This window comes from Saccopteryx leptura, chromosome 2 (assembly GCF_036850995.1).
Source record: "Saccopteryx leptura isolate mSacLep1 chromosome 2, mSacLep1_pri_phased_curated, whole genome shotgun sequence".
In the NCBI taxonomy this organism is placed as follows: Eukaryota; Metazoa; Chordata; class Mammalia; order Chiroptera; family Emballonuridae; genus Saccopteryx; species Saccopteryx leptura.
The window spans coordinates 341,204,681-341,231,546 of NC_089504.1; the positions used below are offsets into that span (position 1 = coordinate 341,204,681).

Genomic DNA, 26,866 nt, shown 5'->3' on the forward strand with positions numbered 1-26,866 from the left:
GGAGGATATCAGGGTGGGTGCACCAGCCACAGTGGGGAGTGGGGGATGGGGTGGGCACAGGCAGCACATAAGGGAGTAAGAGGTATTTGGGTAGAAGAGCCAGCCTGGCCCAAGGTGCCCCGGGGAACTGTCCCACATGGTGTGCCCGGAGCAGAATGTGCAGCAGTAGCAGTCGGGGAGATAAAGCCCTGGTCTAAGAGCAAGGCCCAAGGAGGAAGCAAGGATCAGGGGCCACGTGCTGCAGTCGTGTACAGGTCGGTCTCACATAGCAGTGAATGAGGTTCCTTTTCATGGCCGGAATGGCCGGAGTACTGCCCCAGTGGGAACAAAGCTGTGCGGATTGAAAAGTTAAGGCATCATGGCGACAGAAAGAGTCCTGGCCTGGGAGCCAGGAGTACTGTACTGTGTCCCAACCCTGTGCTACCCCTGAGACTATCACTACTCCTCAGTTTCCTTCTCTGGTCAACGACAGGCTGGGCCAGATGATCTTTACAGGCCTCTCAAACCACATTCTTCTAGGGTCCTCAGTCAGGGACCTGGAAACACGGCCGATCTCCCCAGGGCAGGCATAGCCACCAGGCTCCATGCTAAGGCTAAGTCCATCGGATTGGTTGTGGTTACCTGGGGAGCTGCGAGGAGAAAAACCGCCAAAGACCACGAGCTCCGCAAAACAGAATGCTTGACTGGCCGGTGATGTCGGCGTGGGATCAGGACGCCCGAGTGGTGAGAGTGGCAGGGACCTGCCATTCCTAGCTTCACATGTTGGTTCCTACCATGGTTGCAGGAGTGTGCCAGCCACTCACCGTGTAGGGATAATGAAGATTAGTTTCTCCTGGCGTATTCTGGGAGCGTGGCAGCACCAGGGGTCCCGCAGTTGGGCTCACCAGCCCTGTCCTCACTCGGGCAGATACCTTGAGCCAGGGTGCCATGCAATCCCAATGCTCCCTGCTTCTGTCCCTGCTGTTTATCATCTCTAAATGTCGCATCATCCATTTATAATTCTTAACCCCTTTTCCTGCAGCCAAGACACAGCTAATTAATTACACAACAGGCTCTCTGAGAACGGCAACCTTCCCTTAAAAAAATGTGTTCAGTAAATGACCTGATCATTTCTCAACTTTGCCTTTTCTTTTCCCTTCCCTGGTGTCCTTCTCTCCTCCCAGCCAGGATTACGGCTTTCAGACGGATGGCCACCGCGCGGCTAACAGACAGGGGAGTTATTTCATACACTAGGCACTAGGCTGTGGTACAGCTGGCAGGAAGAGGAGGGTAATTATATTGCCTCGCGGAGCCACCGGCAATGAATTTCTGCATGAAGACTAGATTTGCCATGTATTATTTATGCCAGCATCAATTTTCCCAGCTGGCTCTATTTACTGAGCAAATTCTCCTCTGTTTATAGGCAAGGCTATGGTTCAGCACCTCTGGTTACTCTATACTGTGCAGGGGCCCCCCCAGGGCACCATGCATATTAAACAAGTGTCTGAATTCACCAGGAGCAGGTCACATCCTCCCTTCGTTAGATTATATCCCTGGGACTGCAGCGAGTTCCCAGTCTCACCTAGTCCTGGTGATGCACGCAGGTGTGTGAAACCAAATCAGCAAGAACAAAAGAGGAATGACCGTTCTCCGGGGCCGCACTGGGAGAAACTGAAAAACGACCTGCTGGGGAGAAATTGGGTGAATCTGGGGCCGAGGGAATTTCCTTCTTATATTTTTAAGAGCAAGGCATAGATGAAGAATGTTGTATTTACAAGGTTACTTCAAGTCAGTAACTCAAAGACTGAGCTAAGGGGAAGAGAGCCTCATTTTACAGATGGAAAAACAAAGCAAACAAACAAACAAACAGAAGCAAAGACAAGTTTCATGGCTCAGTCACTGTGTCAGGATGGGGTGCAGGTATGATGGTGATGCACAGGGTTCCTCACCTGGTCACTAGTGGGCCTCTTCGGAGATGCACCACACCAGGGTGAGCTGGGTGGGCTCCCATTAGAAACATACATGGTAGAAACAAGGGAAGAAAACTTGGCTCCAGCATGAATTTCTGGGGTCCTTTCATTACAGCATTCTCTCTTGCCTGTAGCTCTGTGTTTCCATAGAGAGAGAAGCTGAGGGAACAGATGTCTCTTCTGCCCAGCCCGAGAGCTTCTCTTGCAGTCCCCAGCGCCGGCTGGCAGTGGACAGCAGGCATTCCTGCACAGGACAGTTGAGGGGCTTGATGTCTCTCCCCGGCCCAGTCAACAGCAGTCATATCTAATCTCCCTGGAACGCTGGGTTCTGCTCCAGAGTCCCCCAGGTCTCAATGTCTACTGTCTGCTGGACACCTGTTGGCTAGAAGAAGACAGGAGGGAAGGTAAATTTTTTTGAGTTAAGCAACCCAAGTGGGTAGCCTCTTTGGTTGCAAGGTCTCAGCTTCCAAGAATTCCACTATAAGACATCTTTGGCCATAGAAACCCACCCAGAAAGGCCCAGATTATTATTATTAGTTTTTTTAGTTTTATTACTATTATTATTATTCTTTTCCCCTTGGACTGGCTCACCAGACGGGGAGATTTGGTCAGACACACTGTGCGCTGACTGCCTGATGTTCCTGCTCCTTCGCTGATGGCCAGGACCACCCGGGTGCTGGGCACAAAGCTCCAGGAGCGGCCCATGGCAGGTTTGAGCTTCCCACTGTCCCTGTCTCGCGTCATATGGTTGGTCATCTACGGAGAAAGAATCAAAGACTTACAGATCCATAATGCCAGTAAGGGGACATCTGCTCTTCTGCTTCATTTTATAGAAGGGAACCCAAGGCCCAGAGTGGAGAAATGCTTTCCCCAAGGCTCCACAGCTTATCTGCCGCAGGTCTTGAACTAGCACCATGGGCTCCTGACTTGTGCACAGCTCTTTCCACTAACCCATGACGCCTCAGGCTTGACTCCAACAAAGGTGATGTGGAATGTGTCTGGAATACACAGTGCTGTCTCCACTTTCCTGAAGGGCAGCCAGTGGTTGGCTTGAGCCTACTACCGCCCATCTCTCCAACCCAGCAGACAGGTGTCCTGAGGCCACGCCCAGGATGTGTCAGGAGGTGCATCTATGTATATGCGGTGAAGGGGAGTTTGGGAAGGGAATTCCCAATCTGGTTGGTTAGCTCTGCTCTGCCAGGGTTAGTCGCAGGTAAGCAAACCAGGCCTCATCACAGCATCCTCCTGATGGGGTTCTCCCCAACCTCCATCCCCCAGACAGGGGCTGTAACTTGCTCATCATCAAATCCCCACCACCTAAGCCACAGCCTGGCACCCAGCCGGTGATCATATATATCCTAAAGTCAAGCCTGACCAGGCAGTGGTGCAGTGGATAGAGAGTCGAACTGGGATGTGGAAGTCCCAGGTTCGAGACCCCGAGGTCGCCAGCTTGAGCACGGGCTCATGCAGTTTGAGCAAGGCTTACCAGCTTGAGCCCAAGGTCACTGGCTCAAGCGAGGGGTCACTTGGTCTGCTGAAGGCCCACGGTCAAGGCACATATGAGAAAGCAATCAATGAACAACTAAGGAGCCACAACGAAGATTGATGTTTCTGATCTCTCCCTTCCTGTCTGTCTGTCCCTATCTGTCCCTCTCTCTGACTCTGTCTCTGCCACAAAAAAACAAAACAAAATAAAAAAACAAAAAACTAAAGTCAAGAGAAGGAGGCCCTGGAACCCAGTATAAGAACAAAAGAATAGGAAAACAGATCCTCTTACACTGCTGGTGGGTGGCAATTAATAAGCTTCCCTGGAAATCTGGCAATGTCATATCTAGATATTTAAAAATATGGGTATTCCTGATTCAGTAATCATACTTTTAGGAGCAAATAATAAGAGATGTGTGAAGAGATTTAGGTATAAAGATGTTCACCATAGTTTTTTTTTAAATAGAGGAAAACCACTAATGATCTAAAGGCCCCAAATCAGGAAATAGTTAGATGATTAAATACACCAGGAGTCAACAAACTATTGCCTATAGACCAAATTTGGCCCAAAAATTGTAGTTGTTTTAAATTTTTTTTAAAATAATTTTTCAAAAATTTGCCTGACCAGTCGGTGGCACAGTGGATAGAGCATCAGACTGGGAAACCCCGAGGTCACTGGCTTGAGCACAGGCTCATCTGGCTTACACATGGGCTCACCAGCTTGAGCGCAGGTTCACTGGCTTCAGTGTAGGATCATAGACATGATCCCATGGTCACTGGCTTAGTCCAAAGGTCGCTGGCTTGAGCCCAAGGTCGCTGGCTTGAGCAAGGGGTCACTCGCTCTACTGTAGCCCCCCGGTCAAGGCACATATGAGAAAGCAGTCAATGAACAGCTAAGGTGCTGCAACGAAGAATTGATGCTTCTCATCTCTCTCTCTTTGGGTCTGTCTGTCTCTATCTGTCCCTCTCTCTGTTTCTCTCTTTGTCTCTGTCACACACACACACAACTAAATAAGTAAAAATAAAAATAAAAATTGATTTTAGAGAAGGAGTGAGGGTGGAAGGGCGCAAAGAGAGAAAGAGAGAGAGAGAGAGAGAGAAAAGCATTGTTGTTCCACTTATATATTCATTGGTGACTCTTGTACGTGCTCTGATCACGGATCAAACCTGCAACCTTGGCGTATCAGGATGATGCTCTAACCAAGTAAGCTACCCGGCCAGAACTGGCCCAAAAATTGTTTTTGAAAATCAAGTTTTCTTGGCTGACCAGGCGGTGGCGCAGTGGATAGAGCTTCGACCTGGGACACTGAGGGGCTGAGGTTTGAAACCCCGAGGTCACCGGCTTGAGTACAGGCTCATCTGACTTGAGCACAGGCTCACTAGCTTGAGCATAGGGTCGCTGGCTTGAGCATGGGATCACAGACATGCCCCAGGGTCACTGGCTTGAACCCAAGGTCGCTGGCTCAGCTGGAGCCCCCCAGGCAAGGCACATATGAGAAAACAGTCAATAAACAACTAAAGTGCCACAACAAGTTGATGCTTCTCATCTCTCTCCCTTCCTGTCGTCCCTGTCTGTTTCTCTTTCTCTCTCTCTTGGTAAAAAAAAAAAGAAAAGAAAATCAAGTATTTTTGGAACACAGTCCTGCCATTCGTTTAGGTACTCTTTATGGCTGCTCTCATGCTATATAGGCAGAGTTGAGTAGTTGTGACACAGACCATATGGTCATAAAGCCTCAAATATTTACTATTTGACTCTTTATAGAAAAGTTTGGCCCTGGCCGGTTGGCTCAGTGGTAGAGCGTCAGCCCGGCATGTGGAAGTCCCGGTTTGATTCCCAGTTGGCCACAAGAGAAGCAACCATCTACTTCCCCTCTTTCTCTTCCCCTTCCACAGCCATGACTAGAATGGTTCAAGCAAAGTTGGCCCCAGGTGCTGAGGATGGCTCATGGCCTTGCCTCAGATGCTAAAATAGCTCGGTTGCTGACCAACAGAGCAGCAGCCCAGATGGGCAGATCACCCCTGGTAGGGAGCTTGCCAAGTGGATCCTGGTTGGGGCACATGTGGAAGTCTGTCTCTGCCTCTCTGCTTCTCACTTAATAAGAAAAAAAACAGAAAGAAAAGTTTGCAGACCCCTGTAACATATAAATTAAACAAGATAATATATAACTGCTAAAAATGGTGTTTTTAAAGAATCTATTTAAAGACATGGAAATGGAATGAGACAGTAAGTTATTTTTTTAAAAACAAGGTTACAGTTTAGTTGGAAAGTGGTTAAACATATATGTGTATATATATATATATGCAGCGAAAAAGGATTCTATGGACATATGTAAAAATATGGTTTGTGCGCATGTGGAAATTGATTACAAATTTGACTTAAAAATGTTTTTAAATTGATTTTGAATAAAAGAGAAAGAAACATCAATTTGTTGTTCCACTTACTTATGAACTCATTTGTTGATTACTGAATGTGCCCTGACCAGGGATTGAACCCTCAACCTTGGTATATCAGGATGATGTTCTAATCAACTGAGCTAGCCATCCAGGGCCAAGTTTGACTCTTATACTTAACTACTTTTTACCCTTTCTATGAGAAGCATGAAGACTTTTAAGATACACCATAGGCAAGTTCTGAAGCTCTGGAAAAGCCAAAACTATTGAGATAGAAACCAGACCAGTGGTTGTCTGGGGCTGGGGAACCCTTCTGGGGTGATAGAAATAGATATTCTGCGTCTTGTGATTATGGTGAGGTAACAAGACAGGATTCAACAGTATCTGTTGGTCAAACTTCAAACAAGAAGAAAGTTACTCTGTGTAAATTTACCTAACTTAAAGAAAGTAAAAAAGGAAAACAAGACAAGAATGCCCCCGATCCCTGGTTATTTACGGACCAATCCCCTCATGATCCAGTGCTCTCGACCCCGGGAAGTTATGAACCTTTCCCTAAAGGGCCACTTTGGGGCTTCAGATGCTGCCGTTTAAGGGAAATAAATTTCTAGCTATGGTTAGAAATCATGTTCATCTTCCCCTTTGGTGAACCCCAGGGGATTAGAAGTAAGACAAGCATGACTGGCCAAGCGCACGTCCTCACCACCACTGCCACGCCAAGGTCCCGGGCCAGGGTCTTCAGCTCTCGGGCCAGCTGCATCATCAGGGCCATACCTGCAGGAGGAACAGCAGAGGGGTGGGGGGGGCAGCAGGGCAGCAGCGACTGGGCTGGCTGGGAGGCAGGGTCACACCCCTGACCGTGGGCTCTGCCGCACACATCACTCACCTTCTCTTTGCTGCCCTCCCAGGAGAGGGGAGACCACAGCAGTGACTGAGTCCACAATTACCACCTTCAAAGTCCCTGAAGAATGGCTCACCTAAAGACATTTGGGAGAAGCAGGTACCATGAACCACTTGGCCTCTAGGGGGCTCTCGTTACAGGACAAACTTTCTCCTCCCAGAAACTGCTAAGAACGTTCCTTCACCAAACATAGCTGCTGCGCAGGCATCACCAAATTTCAGCCATGTTTTTCTTCCCCAACCCCATTTGTAAGTATAACAGATTTTACTGAAGACTTGGGTGCATATAGAGGGTTTAAATCACAGGACATCCCAGACATTCTAATATAATTAAATTTGAGAAATCCCTGTTCAGAGTATTGTGGTGCCCTGGTCAGGAATTTTCTTAGTGGTCATCTTTCTCATGTCCAGCCCCCCACCATCTTGTCAGGCCCCTCTTTTTCCTCTTCTACTTATTCCAAAAATTCCTTAAAAAAATTCTTTTTATTGATCTTAAATTTTTTTTAATTAACTGATTTTAGCAAGGGAGAAGGAGAGAGACAGAAAGAGAGTGAAGGGGAAGGAGAGGGGGAGGGGTGGAGAAGCAGATGGTCACTTCTGTGTGCCCTGGCCGGGAATCAAACCCAAACTTCCACACACTTGGCTGATGCTCTACCACTGAGCAAACCGGCCAGTGCTTTTTAATGTTGATCTTAGAAAGAAGAAGGGAGAGTGAGAGAGAGACCAGAACATGTAGCTGTTCCTGTATGTGCCCTGAACAGAGGTCGAACCGGCAACTTCTGTGCTTCAGGCACTGCTCTAATGAACCAAGCTATCCAGCCAGGGTGACTCCCCAAATTCTGAACTCCTTTGAGTTTATTTTCTTCTTTACATCACTGTTTCCTTCTGGATCATGCCTCTAGGGCCTCATCTTCCATAGCTAAAGTGGTTCCAAATATAGACAATATAGACAGCCATCTGTTAAATACATAATTTTTTGTCTTTACACAAGCATTACCATCCTCCTGGTTTCTTGGACCTAAACTGTCTTTGATGCTTCCCTTCTCCCTTACTCCTTACATGAAAGACATTTACTGATTCTGTTTCCTTAACTTTTTTTCCATATCAGCTGAGTCTTGGATATTCTGCATTATTTGCTTTGTCTTTGGCTTGTATTCCTTCATTTTCCACTTACTAACCCTTGGCCGGTCAACAGCTTATCTCAGAAAGAGTGACAGAAAAGAGAAAAGCTAAAACTGAAATTGGCCGGGCCTGTGGTGGCGCAGTGGATAGAGTGTCAACCTGGAACGCTGAGGTTGCTAATTCAAAACCCTGGGCTTGTCTGGTCAAGGCATATATGGGAGTTGATGCTTCCTGCTCCTCCCCCCTTTCTCTCTCTCTCTCTCTCTCTCTCTCTCCCTCCCCCCCCCCCCAACAAATGAATACATTTTTAACAATTAAAATAAAAAAACACTGAAATTGGCTTACCCCTTCTTTACTTTCTGGAAGAGCAGGTTGAAATATCTGGCTAAAATGGGACAGCAAACCTTTCCCTGCCTGTAACCCTGGAGCTATCAGGTTATTTGTGACAGACAGACAGACCCTAATGTGGCCCCCATGATCCCAAACTTTAGGTTCTCAAGCCCTTGTATAATCCCCTCCCCTTGACCATGGATGGGTGAGTCCTGCGAGTTGCTCCTGACTAATAAAATGTCAAAGGCAATGGGAGTGTCACTCTCTTAATTAGGCTCTTTATATGGGGAAGGTAAGAAGACATCACTCCTGTGATTATGTCATGTCATAAAAAACTGCATGTCGCCACCTGGTGGACAGCTTCAGACCATACAGGAGCACCACCCAATCTCCTCCACCAGCCACACACACAAGGGGTGGAACTCATCAGGCACCAGAGTCCCGCTAAAGCGAGTTCTGTTCTGTGGGTTCACCCCTGCACAGCAGCAACGCCCCTGTAGTCGCAATAGGTCCTCACAGTTGATAGGCCTGGGGGTCAGTCCCTCCCACTGACATGCCAACAGCAATCAAGGCTCAACTACAACAGGAGGCTGCTGCACGCAGCCCACCTGGGGGACAGTTGGTGAGGGCAGCCTACCTGAAGTGCCGAGCTCCAGAGACCAAAGAGGCTGCACCCCTGGGCACTACAGGACGCCTACTACATGAGGCCACTCTCCCGAGACTGGGAGACATAGCAGCTCTGTCTGATACATCAACACAAACACAGCAAGGCAGCCAAAATGGGAAGACAAATGTGTCCCAAGTTAAAGAACAGAACAAAACTCCAAAAAGGAACTAAACAAAATGGAGGCAAGCAATCTAGAAGATGCGAGGTCAAAATACTCTTATAAGAATACTCAAAAACTTGGGGGAAGAGTAGATAAACTTAGCGAGAACTTTAACAAAGAGAAAGGAAATGTAAAAATGCAGACAGAAAATATAAAAAGGAACCAATCAAAAGAATACAATAACTGAAATGAAGAATGCATGACTAGGAATCAACAGTAGCACAGATGAAGCAGATATGGAAGATAAGGAAGCAGAAAACACCCAGTCAGAAAAGAAAAAGAAAAAAAAAAGGATCCAAAAAATTAAGGATAGTTTAGGAGCCTTTGGGACAATTTCAAGTGTACCAACATTCTCATCATGGGGGTACCGGATGGAGAAGAGAGCGAGCAAGGAATTGAAAACCTATTTGAGCCTGACCTGTGGTGGTGCAGTGGATAAAGCGTTGATCTGGAATGCTGAGGTCACCAGTTCAAAACCTCGGCCTTGCCTGTTCAAGGCACATCGAGAAGACTATGAGTTGATGCTCCCCGCTCCCTCCCCTCACCTTTCTCACTCTCCTCTCTCTCCCAAAAACAAAACCAAAAACAAAACAAAACAAAAAATACCAATTTGAAAAGACAATGACAGAGCCTGACCAGGCGGTGGCGCAGTGGATAGAGCGTCGGACTGGGATGCAGAGGACCCAGGTTCGAGACCCCGAGGTCACCAGCTTGAGCATGGGCTCATCTGATTTGAGCAAAGCTCACCAGCTTGGACCCAAGGTTGCTGGCTCGAGCAAGGGGTTACTCAGTTTGCTGAAGGCCCGCGGTCAAGGCACATATGAGAAAGCAACCAATGAACAACTAAGGTCTCTCAACGAAAAACTGATTGATGCTTCTCATCTCTCTCCGTTCCTGTCTGTCTGTCCCTATCTATCCCTCTCTCTGACTCTCTCTCTATCCCTGTAAAAAATAAATAAAAAGACAATGACAGAAAAATTCCCTCACCTGTGAAGGAAATAGACATACACTAGATGAAAGAGACATACATAAGGTGAACCCAAAGAGGTCCACACCAGGACACATAATAATTAAAATAGCAATGATTAGCCTGGCCTGTGGTGGCGCAGTGGAAAAAAGCATCGACCTGGAATGCTGAGGTCGCCAGTTCGAAACCCTGGGCTTGCCTGGTCAAGGCACATATGGGAGTTGATGCTTCCTGCTCCTCCCCCCCTTCTCTCTTTCTCTGTCTCTCTCTCTCCTCTCTTCAAAATGAATAAAAAATAAATAAATAAATAAATAAATAAATAAAATAAATAAATAAAATAAAATAGCAATGATTAGAGACAGAGAATCTTAAAGACTACAAGAAAAAACTATGTTACCTATCGGGAGCTCCTATAAAATTGTCAGCTGATTTCTCAACAGAAATTTTGCAGGCCAGAGGGATTAGTGCAAAATATTCAAAATGATGAAAAGCAAGGACCTACAACTAAGATTACTCTACCCAGCATAGCTATCATTTAGAATCAAAGGACAAATGCAGAGTTTCCCAGACAAGAGAAAGCTAATGGAGTTCACCATCACCAGTATTACAAGAAATGTTTAAGAATCCTGGCCCTGGCCGGTTGGCTCAGTGGCCCTGGCCAGTTGGCTCAGTGGTAGAGTGTCAGCCTGGCGTGTAGAAGTCCCGGGTTCGATTCCCGGCCAGGGCACACAGGAGAAGCGCCCATCTGCTTCTCCACCCCTACCCCTCTCCTTCCTCTCTGTCTCTTTCTTCCCCTCCCGCAGCGAGGCTCCATTGGAGCAAAGATGGCCCCGGCGCTGGGGATGGCTCCTTGGCCTCTGCCCCAGGTCCTAGAGTGGCTCTGATCGCGGCAGAGCATCGCCCCCTGGTGGGCAGAGCGTCGCCCCCTGGTGGGCGTGTCGGGTGGATCCCAGTCGGGCGCGTCGGGTGGATCCCAGTCGGGCGCATGAGGGAGTCTGACTGTCTCCCAGTTTCTAGCTTCAGAAAAATACAAAAAAATAACAACAAAAAAAACAGAATCCTCTTAAGAAGAAGATGCCCTGACTAGGTAGCTCGGTTAGTTAGAGCATTGTCCTGATACACCAAGTTTGCGTATTCAATCCCTGGTTAGGATACATACAAGAGTAAAAAAAAAAAAAAGATAAATATTCATAATAAAATGGCAATAAATACATACCTATCAACAATTACTTAAATGCTAATGGGTTAAATGCTCCAATGAAACGACATACAGTGGCTTCATGGATAACAAAACAAGACCCTTACGTATGTTATCTATAAGAGACATACTTCAAATCAAAAGACATACACAGACCGAAAGTAAAGGAATGGTAAAAAAAAAAAAAAAATTTCATGCAAATGGAAACAAACAAAACAGCTTATACCGGAAAAAACAGACTTTAAAACAAAAGCTACAACAAAAAACAATGAAGGACCCAGCAACTACCCCTCCAAGGACTTATTCAAAGAAACCTAAAACACTAAATCTAAAAGACATGCATATGTTCGCTGCAGCATTATTTACAACAGCCAAGATATGGGAGCAAGCTAAGTGTCCATCAACAGAAGAATGGATAAAGAAGTTATGCATATATACAATGAACTATGACTCAGCCATAAAAACAAAACAGAAATCTTGCCATATGTAACAACATGGATGGACCTAGAGGGTATTGTGCTGAGTGAAATAAGTCAAAGACAAATGTCATGATTTCACTTATCTGTGGAGTTAAAATACAAAATAAACAAACAGACCAGAAACAAACTCATAGATAGAGAACATTTTGATGGTCACTGGATGGGAGTGGGGTGAAGGGGATGGGTGAAAAAACTGAAGGGAATAAGAAGCACAAATTGGTTGTCTGGTTGTTGCAGGATAGACACGGGGATGTAAAGTACAGCATAGGGAATACAGTCAATAATACTGTAATCACTATGTAAGATGTCAGACGGGTGCTAGATTGATCGGGATGATCACTTAGTAAGTTATATAGATGTAAGTCACTGGGTTGTACACCTGAAACTAATATATTGTACATCAACTGTAATGGAAAAATAAAAAGATAAGACTGCATGTTTCATTTTGCTCTCACTCTCATGCTATTCTGAAGAAGCAAGTGGCCATGCTGTGAATTGCTTATGGAAAGGGCCACGTGGCAGGGAACAGTGGGCAGCCTCCAGCAGTTGAAGGCACCAACAACCAGCAAGAAACTGAAGCCACTAGGAAATGAATTCTGCCAACAACCCGTGTGAACTCCTAAGCTGATTATCCTCAGGTGAGCCTCCAGATGAGAACACACATAGCCAGATGCCACCTTGGGTACAGCCTACAGTACTGAGACCCATGCGAGGACCGAGCTAGGCTGCGCCCAGACACCTGACCCACAGAAACCGTGAGGTAATAAGTATGTGTTGTTCTAAGTCACTTAGTTTGTGATAATTTGTTATGCAATCACAGAACCTGTAACATCTACAGTCCACCAGTAAAAATTAGTCTTTTGACCTGGGAGTGAAGAGATTGGATTATAAGCTTAGATCTATCCTGAATAGGTGGTGACTTTGGGCAACTTACTGAACCTCCCTGGCACTCACTCTGCTCTCTCTAGAAATGAGAGGGTTGGATTAGAGCAGGACTATATGACTTCATGTCTCAACACACAGGAGAGTCATAACCAGCCTTGACTCCTATGGCAAGTAGTTGTTCAACTATTTTACATTCTAAAGTTTATGAAAATGATATATAATCCCAGGTATGCCCATGGGAACATGTCATACTTTGGGGTAAAAGAATACATTTAAGATGAATTAAACTAGTCTAAGGTATCTTCCAAATCTGATAGTCTATAAATCAGTGCACCAAATCCTGTCTAAACAGGTAGCAGGCTTAGCAAGGTACCAACCCAAATGCCATTCCGAGCCCCTCTTGCTTGTGAACAGAACTCTGAATGTGGTCAGGTACTGGGCAGAGGCCTTCTGACATCAGGGAAGATGGGGCCAACCCCTGGTCTGAGATACACATATAACTCAGTTTTGGCCAACTAGGTGTAGAGGGAAGCGGGCAGCCTGTTAGTGGGTTGAGAGATTTTCTTCCCTGATAAAAGGGAAGAAGGCCAAAAAAGAAGCATCTACTTTCACTTCCCTGAATACGAATGTAGATGTATAAAAACATGAGGTTGAGAGCGATAGCAGCCACTTTGCAATCATGAAGGAAAAGAGCACAAGAATCAGAAACACCCACCTAGAGCCCTAATTATGTGGCCCTGCCAACCTCCGGCCTCATGTGAGATAATTAAATGTCCTCAAAGTTTAAGTGTCTGTCAGCCATACCCTGTTACTTACAGATGAAAACTGATCCAGCAGGGGAATGCAGGAACAGGGCACGATCCTTGCACTCAGGGGACTTACTGTTTAGTGGGGAAGATGAGTACGTAAACAACAAGGCACTCAAGAATGAATTAAGCATTCAGCATCCCATCCTGGGAGTGGCAAGCACAGCTGGAGTCACCAGACTGCACATCTGCATTTCCAGAGAGTCTGTAGTAGGACAGCTGCCCGTGTACAGAAAGCACCTGGCAAACTGGGTGAAGCAGGGAGGGGCAGGGCAGCAGACTCACCTGCTGGGCCACAGCACCTCGGACGTCCTGCAGCACATCGAACATCTGGAAGATGTCAAAGGCACGCACCACCTGGATCCTCTGGAGGGCTCCTGCCTGAAGGGGTGGGAGAGAGAAGCAGGGGCTTTGGATAAGAGGGAGCAGAGTCAGGCCAGATGAAGGGGGATTTTAAGGATGAGCAGGAAGAGGCATCTGGATGCAAGGACTCAGGTCCAAGATGGCGAGTGGGCTTTGTTCAATGGGCCAGTTCTCACAGTGGTGGCTGTCTGGGTGCTGAGCCTCAAAGCCAAGTCAGAGCACAGCGGGAAAGAATGACAAGACTGATTCGCAGTATCTGCCATGGGCAAGAAGTGGGATAGAAACATTAGTGCTGGGTGTTTGCCAGCCCTGAATATAGGTGTGCAAGGAGCTGGGTTTCCTGGGAGGATAATGTGGGTAGCATCCAAGCTGGGATGATGTCATAACAGGAAGGCGTAAAGAATACAGGAAGTATTAATAGAAGAGCAAGTGTCAAAGCCAGGAAGGACTATTCATCCAAATGGCCAAAGTTTTACAATGTAAGGGATAATGGGATCTTTGTGTCAGAGCCTCCAAGGAATCTAACAATCCTGCCCCTTACCTGCTCTTCCTCATCAGGGGTTCTGGCCTGAAGTAGCTGGAGAAGGCGGGAGGCTGTCAGCCCTCCATTGGAATCAATGTATAGGACATTCTGCTGCAGGCCATGGGCCACGTTTGCAGCCACACAAAGACATACCTGAGTAGAGACCAGACACACTGGGTAAACTTGAGCCCTTAAAGATTGCCCAGAATCTAGTTCAGAGCCCAGTGACATGAATGGGCCAAGTTCAAGGCCCACTGCTCACCACCCACCTTCTCTCTTCCAAGCTCTGAATCACAAGCTACTAGCCGAAGCTTCCCCGGGATGCAGGAATGTGCACCTCCCGCCCCTAATCCTCCTGCCTGATGGCTGCACAGGTTACCTGGGTTTTGCCGCTGCCTGGAACTCCTACGATTTCAGTCACTTCTCCAGTATAGAGACCAGAATCAAGCAGTTTGTCTAGGCTGATGGCAGAAGGGGAGGGAAGAGAATCAACCCAGGGGGACTGGAGAGTAGGGAAGGAAGTAGTAGCCAAGAAGAAAAGCAAGACATTCCCTCCAAGCACTGGTTCTGGCCAGGAGGCTTCTCTTAGAGGAGTTTCCTTCGGGGAAAGGACGTGGCTGAATGTTCCTCCATGGCCCCTCATCCTTTCGCTCTCAGCTTAAAAATCATCTCTCCTCAGAGGTCTTTGTCACCTCATCAAAAGGTCTTCCTTTCATTCTCCATCTCAGCCCCTTGTGGGTTGCCTTGATAACATTTCCCATAATTCATCATTTTTTTTTTTCATTTTTCTGAAGCTGGAAACAGGGAGAGACAGTCAGACAGACTCCCGCATGCGCCCGACCGGGATCCACCCGGCACGCCCACCATGGGGCGATGTTCTGCCCACCAGGGGGCGATGCTCTGCCCATCCTGGGCGTCGCCATGGTGCGACCAGAGCCACTCTAGCGCCTGAGGCAGAGGCCACAGAGCCATCCCCAGCGCCCGGGCCATCTTTGCTCCAATGGAGCCTTGGCTGCGGGAGGGGAAGAGAGAGACAGAGAGGAAAGCGCAGAGGAGGAGTGGAGAAGCAAATGGGCGCTTCTCCTGTGTGCCCTGGCTGGGAATCGAACCCGGGTCCTCCGCACGCTAGGCCGACGCTCTACTGCTGAGCCAACCGGCCAGGGCCATTTTTTAATTCTGAAATAACTACAGATTCACAGGAAGTTGGAAAAAAAATGTACAGTGAGGTCCCACATACCCTTCACCTAGTTTTCCCTAATGGTAGCCTCTTGCACTATAAGACAAACTGCACTGTGGTACAATGTCACCAGTTGACATTGAGGCAGTCCCTAGAACTTATTCAGATTTCACCAGTGTTACTTCTGTGTGTGTCTGTCTGTGTGTATTGTTCTATGCCATTTTATCACACATCTACACTTATGATTATGTAACCACCACAGTCAATATACAGAACATTTTTGGCCTGACCAGTGGTGGCACAGTGGATTGATCATCAGCACGGGACACTGAGGGCCCCCGTTCAAAACCCCGAGGTCTCTGGCTAGAGCGCGGGCTTGCCAGCTTGAGCGTGGGGTCGCCAGCTTCATCAGCATGACCCCAAGGTTGATGGCTTGAGCCCAGTGGTCATTGGCTTGAAGCCCAAGGTTGCTGTCTTGAGCAAGGGGTCTCTGGCTCTGCTTGACCCCCCTGGTCAAGGCATGTGTGTGAATCAATCAATAAACAACTAAAGTGAAGCAAGTAGGAGTTGATGCTTTGATGCTTCTCATCTTTCTCTACTCACTGCCATTCTGGTCTCTATTAAAAAAAAAAAAGACTCCCTTGTGCTACCCTTTTATGACCATATCCCTCCGACCCACCCCTAGTCTCTAACCCCTGGCAACCACTAATCTGTTCTCCATCTCCATTATTTCAGGAACGTTATAGACATAGAATCATAAGGTATGTAACCTTTATGACTGGCTTTTTCCATTTGGCATCATTCCCTTGAGATCTACCCAAGTGGTTGTGTATATCGATAGTTTGTTCTGTGTTATTGCTGAGCAGTATTCCATGGTATGAATGTACCAAGTTTGCTTAAACATTCACCCACTGAAGAACATTTAAGCTATTTCCAGTTTGGGACGATTATGAATAAAGCTGTTATAAACATTTGTGTACAAGTTTTTGTGTAAACCTAAGTTTTTATTTCTCTGGAATAAATGCCTAAGAATATATTACTGGGTTGAATGGTAAGCACATATTAATTTTATAAAAAACCACTATTTTCCAGAGTGGCTGTGCCATTTTGCTTTTCTACTAGCAATCTATAAGTAACCCAATTTCTCCACATCCTTACCAGCATTTGGTGTTATCACCATTTTCTATTTTAGCCATTCTGGTAGGTATATAGTAATATCTTATTGTGGTTTTAATTTCCTTTTCCCTAATGAATAATGATATCAAACATCCTTTTATGTGATTATTTGCCACATGTATGTCCTCTTTGGTGAAATGTCTGTTCATGTCTTTTCCCATTTTCTAATTGGATTGTTTGTGTTACTATTGAGGTTTTGTTGTTTTTTGTGTGTGTGTGTGACAGAGACAGTGAGAGAGTCAGAGAGAGGGACAGATAGGGACAGGAAGGGAGAGAGATGAGAAGCATCAATTCTTTGTTGTGGTACCTTAGTTGTTCATTGATTGCTTTCTCATATGTGCCTTGGGGGGCTACAGCAGAGTGAGTGACCCCTTGCTCAAGCCAGTGACCTTGGGCTTCAAGCCAGCAACCTTTGGGCTCAAACCAGCGACCATGGGGTCGTGTCTATGATCCCACTTTCAAGCCAGTGACCCCGCACTCAAGCTGGCGACCTCTGGGTTTCAAACCTGGGTCTTCTGTGTCCCAGTCCAATGCCTATCCACTGAGCCACTGCCTGGTCAGGTGAGGTGTTTTTTGATTTTGTTTTTAATAAAATGTTTATTTTTAACAATTTTAGAGAGAGAGAAAGGGAAGGAAAGAGAAAGATAGAAACATCAATTCATTCCTATATGTGCCCAGATCAGGGATCAAATTGGCAACCTCTACACTTCGGGACGATGCTCTAACCAACCAAGCTATCTAGCAAAGGCTACTGTTGAGGTTTAAGAATTCTTTACATATTCTAGATTAAGTCTTTTGTGGAATGTGTGGCTTTAAAATACTTTCCTCACTTTATAGCTTGTCTGTTCATCCTCTTTTGCAGAATAAAAGTTTTTAATTTTGATTCGTTTTTCATTTTGACTTTATTAAAAAAAAATTATCAATTTGCTCTTATAGTTCATACTTTCACTGTCAAGTCTAAGAACTCTTTGCCTCGTCCTAGTTCCCAAAGATTTTCTCCTGTTTTGTTCTCAAAGACTGATAGTTTTAAACTTTACATTTAAGTCCATTATCCACTTTCTATTTCAGGTTTATTCCTTTATTACCTGTGATGTTCAATGGCTCCAACAGCATTTGTTCAAAAGGCTATATTCCTCCTCTACTGAAGGGTTTTTGCATCTTTGTCAAAAATCAGTTGGACGTATCTGGGGTCTACTCCTGGGCTCTCTATTCTGCTCCACTGATCTGTATGTCTATCTCTTTGCCAATACCACATTTATCTCGATTACTGCAGCTATACAGTAAGCCTTAACATTGGCTAGAGTGATTCCTCCAACTTTATTCTTCTTTTTCAAAATTGTTTTAGCTGTTCTAGGCCATTGGCTCTTCCATAAAATTATTAGAATAAGCCTATTTCAACAAATAACCTTGCTGGGATTTTCAGTAGAAATTGCATTAAATCTATAGATCATCTTGGGGAGAATTGCTATCTTTGCTATATTCGGTTTCCCAATCTGCACATGCAGTATGTCCTCCATTTATTTGGGTCCTCTTTGATTTCTTTTATCAGCAATATTTAATTTTCAGCATACAGATCCTATACCTGCTGTGTTAGACGTAGACCTAAGTATTTCATTTTCTTGGAAGCAATTTTAAATGGTATTGTATTTTTCATTTCCATTCCCACATGTTCATTTTGCGTATCTAGAGATGCAATTGATTTTTATGTGTTACTCTTATGTCCTGCAACCTTGCTGAATTCACTTATTAGTTCTAGCAGTTTGGAATTATTTTCTATTTGCGTGTTTTTGTCTGTCTTCCCCATTTGGCCCACAGTGCCCTGGAGCAAGAACTGGGCCTTGTTCACTATTATGTCCCCAACACTGGCACAGTGCCTGAAACACAGGCAATACTCAGTATATGTTCCCAGAGAAATGAGCGACAGAACAGTGCTATGTGGTCCTATCACTGTCAGCACTCCGGCTGTGGAAGCCTTGGGATAAAACTCAAGACACAGCCAGTGCCTAAACCAGGTTCTGTCCTTGAACCACCATGAAACAAGCAACTAACCACCCTCCACTCCCTGTCCAACTACAGGCTGAAGATTCTCCTACTACACCAGAGCCTATACCAATGCCTCCATGTCCTGACCATAAGCACCCCTCATCTAACCCTGCAATCACCTTCACAGGTGCCAGTCCTTTGAAATAAGTGGGGGTTTTTGGTTTGGGGGGGGGTTTGTGACAGAGACAGAGAAAGGGACAGATAGGGACAGACAGGCAGGCAGGGAGAGAGATGAGAAGCATCAAATCTTCATTGCGGCTCCTTAGTCTCCTTCGTTGTTCATTGATTGCTTTCTCATATGCGCCTTGACCGGGGGCGGGGGGCTCCAGCAGAGTGGGTGGCCCCTTGCTTAATCCAGCGATCTTGGGCTTCAAGCTAGTGACCTTTGGGCTTCAACCAGCAACTATGGGGTCTTGTCTATGATCCCACACTCAGGCAACCTTGGGGTTTTGAACCTGGGCTCTCCGTGTCCCAGTCCGACGCTCTATCCATTGCACCATTGCCTGGTCAGGCTGAAGTAGTTCTTGAAGATCTCCAATGATCCCTCTGTCTACGCCAAGTGGCACCTTAGAAAGCACCCCATCTATTTTAATTCCAGGGACCCCATGATTATAACCACAGGCTTCAGGCGGTCATGCTCTGGTTACCACAGCAGCAGCCCTGTAGCTTGTTGGGACAACTGTGTTCACCCTATCTCTGTTTAGTAAGTACCTGTTTTAAAAGGCATCCAGCCCCGGCCTGACCTGTGGTGGCACAGTGGATAAAGCGTTGACCTGGAAATGCTGAGATCGCCGGTTCGAAACCCTGGGCTTGCCTGGTCAAGGCACATATGGGAGTTGATGCTTCCAGCTCCAGCTCCTCCCCCGTCTCTCTCTTCTCTTCTTCTCTTCTCTTCTCTTCTCTTCTCTTCTCTTCTCTTCTCTTCTCTTCTCTTCTCTTCTCTTCTCTTCTCTCTCTCTCTCTCTCTCTCTCTCTCTCTCCCCCTCTCTCTCTCCTCTCTAAAAAAAGGCATCCATCCCCTGCAACTCCGGGATCCCATTCTTCTCACTGAGATAAGAGAACCCCCAGTCCCATTACAGCAGTGCTCCTGGTGTGGGCCCCAGACCAGCAGCATCTCCTGGGAACTGGCTAGAAATGCAAACTCTCGGGCTCCACCTGGCGGTGGAGACTGCATCTGGGTTCCAACAAGTTACCAAGTGATTTAGATGTGTGCTCAGTTTGAAAACCATTAAGCTAGTGATTCTCAATCCTGCCTGCCTATTAATATCACCAAATTTTATTTATTTATTTGTTTGTTTATTTTCAGAAAGAAGAGAGAGAGAGAGAGAGAGAGAGAGAGAGAGAGAGAAGGGGGGAGGAGTGGGAAACATCAACTTGTAGTAGTTGCTTCTCATGTGTGCCTTGATGGACAAGCCTGGGGTTTCGAACCAGTGGACCTCAGTGTTCCAGGTTGATGCTTTATTCACTGTGCCACCACAGGTCAGTCAAAATCACCAAAGACATTTTAATTTATTTTATTTTTTATTCATTTTTTAGAGAGGAGAGGGAGAGACAGAGAGAGAGAGAGAGAGAGAGAGAGAGGAGAGACAGAGAGAAGTGGGGGAGGAGCTGGAAGCATCAACTCCCATATGTGCCTTGACCAGGCAAGCCCAGGGTTTCGAACCGGCGACCTCAGCATTTCCAGGTCGACGCTTTATCCACTGCGCCACCACAGGTCAGGCCCACCAGACATTTTAAAAGAGGCAGATATTGCCCTAGCCAGTGGTACAGTGCATAGACTGCCAGCCTGGAGCACCAAGATCGCCAGCTTGATCCTGAGAGCGCCAGCTCTCCCTTGAGTCCGCAGGCTCAATTACCCCTGGTGAGGGCACATGTGAGAAACAATCAATGGGTGCACAACTAAGTAGAACAATGGGCTGATGCTTCTCTCTCTCTCACTTCCTCTCTCTCAAAAATATCAAATAAAAAGAGGGATAAAATAAAAAGAGGCAGGTATCAGCAGTTCCCAAACTTGCTGCACCCTGGAGTCACCTGGGAGTTTAAAAAACTACTGATGCCTTGGTCTCACCCCCAGAGAGAATAATTAAATTATCTGTGGTCCTGGCCAGTTTTCTCAGTGGCTAGAGCATCAGCCCAGTGTGCAGACGTCCTAGTCAGGGCACACATGAGAACCAACCATCTGCTTCTCCCCCCTCCCCTCTCTCTTCTCCTCTCACAGCCAGTGGCTCAGTCGGTTCCAGCATCACCCTGGGTGCTTAGGACAGCTTGGTTGATTCAAGCCCCAGCCCCAGACAGGGCACATGCAGGTGTCTGTCTATCTTCCCTCCCCTCACTTAAAAAAAATGATTTTTTTTTTGGTGGAGGCTTGGGCTTTGGCATATTTAAAGTAAATACTCAATAAATATCCTTTAATTTTTTTAATTTATTGATTTTACAGAGAGGGGAAGGGGAGAAGAAGAGAAAGAGAAAAATAAAACATCAATTTGCTGTTTCACTTATTTATGTATTCATTGGTTTATTTTTTTTTTAAGTTATTCCTTTTTTAAAATTCATTTTAGAGAGAAGAGAGTGAGAGTGAGTGAGAGAGAGAGAGAGAGAGAGAAAGGGGGGAGGAGCAGGAAGCATCAACTCCCCTATGTGCCTTGACCAGGCAAGCCCAGGGTTTTGAACTGGCGACCTCAGCATTCCAGGTCAATGCTTTATCCACTGCGCCACCACAGGTCAGGCCTTTGGTTTATTCTTGTATGTGCTCTCACCAGGGATCGAACCTGTAACCCTGGTGTATTGGGACAACACTATAACCAACTGAACAATCCAGCCAGGGCTTCAATAAATACTCTTGAAAGAATGAATTACAGAAGAAAAGTTGGAAATTTCCAAATTGCTGAGTGGTTGAACATCTCTCTCTAATCAAACAAAAGTTTTTAAAAATGTATCTAGACATTGCCCATGGTCACTGGCTTGAAGCCCAAGATCACTGGCTTGAGCAGGGGTCACTGACTTGGCTTGGGGGCCACCCCACCCCTCCATCAAGGCGTGTATGAGAAGCAATGAATGAACAACTAAAGTGATGCAACTATGAGTTGATGATCCTCATCTCTCTCCTTTCCTGTTTATCTCTCAAAAACAAACAAAGAAACAAACAAACAAACAAAAAACCCACCTAGGTTTTAGCACACGTTTTGAATGCAAGGATTTATCCTCTGCCTTTCTCTCTGATCTGGCTTTTAGTCATTCTTTCAGCCATTCGTTCTGCCTGACTGGCCCACAGTTCCCGAAGGCCTTCTAAAATCGGGAGATACAGAAACAAATGAGACATTGGCCTCTGGCCTTCAAGGAACCACCCATCTCCCCCAGTCAATACAGCTTCTTCCAAGGTCCGCATGGTTTATTGTCCTTATAAAGATCCACACGGCACATCAGCACTAAAGGCACTGGGAAGGGCTATCCAAAGAAACCTCTTAATTTGCGTTAATGGAGCATTTCCCAAATTTTTTACTAAAAAATTCCCCCCTTTTCTTTAAAAAAAAATGTTTATTGTGTTGATTTTAGAAAGAGACAGATAGGAACATCGATTGTTCCTGTATGTGCCCTGACCAGGGATCAAACTGGCAACCTCTGCACTTTGGGCGATCCTCCAACCAACTGAGCTATCCAGCCAGGGCTCCCCCTTTCCTTTTAAAAGTCACATCCATTAACTGTCCACAGACCACTGTGAGGAAGGCAGAACCCTAATAAGTCAACATTGATTTTTGGTGTGTGTGTGACAGCCAGAGAGAGAGAGAGACAGAGACAGAGAGAGGGACAGACACACAGGAAGGGAGAGTGATAAGAAGCATCAATTCTTTGTTGCAGCACCTTAGTTGTTCATTGATTGCTTTCTCATATGTGCCTTGACGGGAGGGGGGACTATAGCAGAGCGAGTGACCCCTTGCTCAAGCCGGCAACCTTGGGCTCAAGCCAGTGACCATGCGATCATGTCTATGACCCCACGCTCAAGCAAGGGACCCTGAACTCAAGCCGGATGAGCCCATGCTCAAGCTGAGACCTCGGGGTCTCGAACCTGGGTCCTGTGTCCCAGTCCGAAGCTCTATCCACTGCGCCACTGGCTGGTCAGGCTCTCATCTTTGATTCTTCAGGCCCATATCCCCACCTGGTAGGAAAGCTTGTCATGTCTGCTCTTCAACGTATCTCCCGCTGTCACCTGCCTTAGCTCGGACCCACGCAGCCCACCACTGCCACACCTCACCTCTCTCCTTGGCCCCTCTCCTGCCAGCCTCTCTAGTCCCATCTATCTTGCACAGCCCTGCCTCACCTCCTATAGTCCCACTTTTACCACCCAGCCTCCTGCCTCCGGGGAGGCAACAGGGCGGGCGAGTGAGGGTTAGGTTCTTAGACTTAGGCGTGTGATAGTCGTGACTTCAAGTCCCTGCTCTGCCACTTACGAGCTGCAGAGTCTTGAGAAAGCCACTTAACCTGAGTCCCAGTTTCCTAACCTGTAGATGGTGGTTTTAATCATAATGTGCTCATTCGTGGTTGTGAAGAACAAATGTACCATGAAATGCAAGCACAGCGCCTGGTTCTTGGTAAGCACCCCGAGAAAGCCCACCTGTTCCCCAGAGCCCAAGGCCTGCCTCCTTCACAGAGCTTTCCTGACACTGCTCTCCCCGGCAGTGACTGCTGCAGCTGCAATCCTTCCAGTTTCCCACCTGACTGCTCCCTAAATGCTTCCTCTGAGTGTGTTTGTTCTGTAAGCTCCCCAAGCCCAAAGGCCAAATCTGCTTCCTGTTCATCACTCCCTCCTTATGCTGCCTCCACACGTTCACACACGCCTCTACTGTTCACCCGCTCTTCTCTCTGCCCGCTGGACCCCATCGCATACTCTTTTCAGTGCAGGAGTCGTGCCTCACTCATACACCTATCAACTGCACGTATCTGGCAACCAGTAGGCACTCAGCCAGTGCTTGATGGATAACAGACTCAGACCCCCAACCAGGAGGAGCAAGCACCATGCTGTGTGAACCTTGCCAAGACAATGTGTTATGGAAACAGCAAGAGCAAACTAATCCAAAGGCCTTGTGGTGGCAAAGTCCTCCATCAAATCCTGCACAAACAGGCCAGGGAAGAGGTCAGACTCCCTCAGTCAGAAAGTGGCTGTTGTCTTTCAATTCTCTCCCTCTCCAAACAACATGGCAGAATGTAACTACTCCTTTATGAAAAGCTCTCTTGACTCCTTCTGCTGCAGAGTATGGGGCATGAACCCAGTTCTGGGTCAATTATCCCGGGGCTTACGCCCTACCTCCACTCCTTGCTCCTCTTGGGCTTAATAATCATAAACTCACAGGGTTCACTGAAGAAATGATATAACCTATAGTCAATGACTGGCACATAGGCACTCAATAAATGTTAGTCCTGCGTGTTCTTTCTTCTATCCTGAAGTGAAATAGGATGTGGGGCCAGGAAGAGTTGCTCTGATCTGCTGAATAATGATGAAATACTGACATGTTGTGTTACAGGACAATGATTATTAATCAGGGGCAATTATGTCCCTCAGGGGTCAGTTGGCAATGTCTGGAAACATTTTTGTGTGTGTGAGAGAGAGACAGAGAGAGGAACAGACAGTGACAGTGACAGACAGACAGGAAAGGAGAGAAATAAGAAGCATCAATTCTTCGTTGCAGCACCTTAGTTGTTCATTGATTGCTTTTTCATATGTGCCTTGACCAGAGGGCTATAGCAGAGCGAGTGACTCCTTGCTCAAGCCAGAGACCTTGGGCTTCAAGCCAGCAATCTCTGTGCTCAAGCCAGCAACCCTGAGGTCATGTCTATGATCCCGGGCTCAAGCCAGCGACCCCGCACTCAAGCTGATGAGTCCACAGTCAAGCCGGTGACCTCGGGTTTCAAACTTAGGTCCTCTGCATCCCAGGCCAACACTCTATCCACCGTGCCACTGCCTGGCCAGGCTGGAGACATATTTTTTTACTTTTGTTTAATTCATTAGAGATAGAGTAATGGAGAGATAAAAATGTTCATTTGTTTTTCCACTTATGTATGCATTCATTGGCTGATTTTTTAATTGCTTGATTTTAGAGAGAGAAAGAGAAGCATTTATTTGTTGTTCCACTTAGTTGTGCGTTCATTGGTTGCTTTCCCTATGTGCCCTGACAGGGGATCAAATCCACAACCTTAGCATCTGGGGAAGACATTCTAGCCAACTAAGCTAACCAGCCAGGGCTCATTGGTTGATTCTTGTATGTGCCCTGATGGGGGATCAAACTGGCAATCTTGGCATATCCGGATGATGATCTAACCAACTGAGCTACCCAGCCAATGATGGATGATCACAATCTGGGGAGGAGGGAGGTGCTACCGGTATCTAGTAGATAGAGGTGAGGGATGCGGTGGCCAAACATCCTATAGCTCACAGGACGTTTGCACCCCCCCATCAAATAGTTATGCATCCCAAAATGTTAGGGGTGTGAGGTCAACAAACCCTGTTATAAAGTAAGAGAACTCAGAAGACCTGACCACTGGTGCATGCTGCCCTCACCCCTGCCTGAAAACCCTGCTCTCTCTAGACTCAAGCATCAAAAGCCTAGCCAGGCCCTGGCCGGTTGGCTCAGTGGTAGAGCGTCAGCCTGGCGTGCAGAGGTCCCGGGTTCGATTCCCGGCCAGGGCACACAGGAGAAGCGCCCATCTGCTTCTCCACCCCTCCCCCTCTCCTTCCTCTCCTTCCTCTCTGTCTCTCTCTTCCTCTCCCACAGCCGAGGCTCCATTGGAGCAAAGATGGCCCGGGCGCTGGGGATGGCTCCTTGGCCACTGCCCCAGGCGCTAGAGTGGCTCTGGTCGCAGCAGAGCATCGCCCCCTGGTGGGCAGAGCATCGCCCCCTGGTGGGCGTGCCGGGTGGATCCCGGTCAGGCGCATGCGGGAGTCTGTCTGACTGTCTCTCCCCGTTTCCAGCTTCAGAAAAATACAAAAAAAAAAAAGCCCAGCCAGAAGCATCCATGTCCTACCTCTCACCTTCTTTCCTAAGTACACATACAAACCTTCCAATGCCGGTAGACAGGATGGCAGTGGAGGTCTTCAGTTCCTCGTAGAGATCAGCGCCATTGAAGGGGAAAGCTGAGAACTGAGCCAGCAGCACCCGCCTCAGGGCAACTAGGGCCTGCGGAAGGGGTGTAGGCAACTCAGGATGGAGCCAGGGGCAATTCAACCCAAAGCAGACCAAAGTACTCAGCAACAAGCAATGACCAGACAAGGGAGGGGACAACCCGGAGTCCCATATGCTACCCCTCTTCCTTATCAATCTCTGGGAACCCTTTGCTCAGGGATAGACAGAGACACCCAGGTTTGGCCCGTGAAGATAAGCTCACCTTGTAAGACAAGCCACATTTCTGGGCTACCTCTTCCAGGTCTGCAGATACCAGATCCACCACTGAAAACAAAAGACAGGTGGTTGATTGGCAGGCAGGGCGGGGCTTCCCATGCTTGCCTTTTCCTCATCTGTAAAAGGGGGTGACAATTCTACCTTGGGGCCGGCTAGCTTAGGAAGCCTACAGAAACTAACAGAGTTGCAGAACCTGGCGTGGGCATAGGGGTTCTGCCCTGCTTGAGGCTAGGCTCGATGACTCCCACCATTCCAAGCCTCTCCAGAACGGTGGGGCGCAGAGGAGGGCGGATATGGCCCCTCCCGGTATGCCCGGGCCGTGACGCCATCCCTCCATGGTGTGCCCAGCTGTGTGGCACGCACACGCGGTCACCTGTCTTGATTCCGTGGCTCCTTAGAAGCTGGACCATGTCCTGGGTGAGGCCTGGGCAAAGGCCGGCCCTGAGCACGCCCATGTTCCTTGGGGACTGGGGACCGTCCTGTGGGCAACCGCCAGACCCTTTCCAGACCTCCCTCGGCGCCCCTTTCTGGAGCGGGGTCGGGTGGCGCGAAGGACGCACCACGCCGCCGGGTCTCCCCTGCCCTGGGCGCGCTTGCTCCGGCCACCCCGCCGCTTCCGGCTTCCAGTCTCCAGAGCCGGGCTGCCAGCGCCATCTGCTGGCCGTGCGGGGCGGATGCGCGGCCGCCAGCGCCATCTGCTGGCCGTGCGGGGCGGGTGCGCGGCCTCCCCGCGGCCCGGCTGGTAAGGCGGAAACAAGCCCGGGCGCCGCGGCCACTGCGCCCGTCTGAGCCGCTCCAACGCCAGCGGATCCGCACAGGTTTCTCTGCCCGGATGCCCCGCGCTCACCCGGGCGCATGTC

At 47.6% G+C, this 26,866-nt stretch overlaps 1 protein-coding gene across 2 annotated transcripts; it reads right to left on the bottom strand.

The window, feature by feature from the left end:
* Nucleotides 1-1,846: 1,846 nt before the first annotated feature.
* RAD51D (RAD51 paralog D) lies at nt 1,847-26,668 on the bottom strand. 2 transcript variants are annotated; one of them, XM_066363860.1, is made up of 10 exons: nt 26,567-26,668; nt 25,993-26,054; nt 25,666-25,784; nt 14,602-14,683; nt 14,241-14,375; nt 13,622-13,717; nt 6,709-6,799; nt 6,526-6,596; nt 2,541-2,705; nt 1,847-2,331 (listed from the first exon to the last, which is right to left on the bottom strand). In XM_066363860.1, exons 1-10 carry the CDS (start codon nt 26,658-26,660, stop codon nt 2,254-2,256), a joined length of 993 nt encoding a protein of 330 aa, XP_066219957.1. In that variant the 5' UTR covers nt 26,661-26,668; the 3' UTR covers nt 1,847-2,253. The 2 variants fall into 2 exon arrangements, with proteins under 2 accessions (XP_066219957.1, XP_066219958.1); XM_066363861.1 differs by having other exon boundaries at nt 26,380-26,632.
* Between the last annotated feature and the right edge of the window lie 198 nt (nt 26,669-26,866).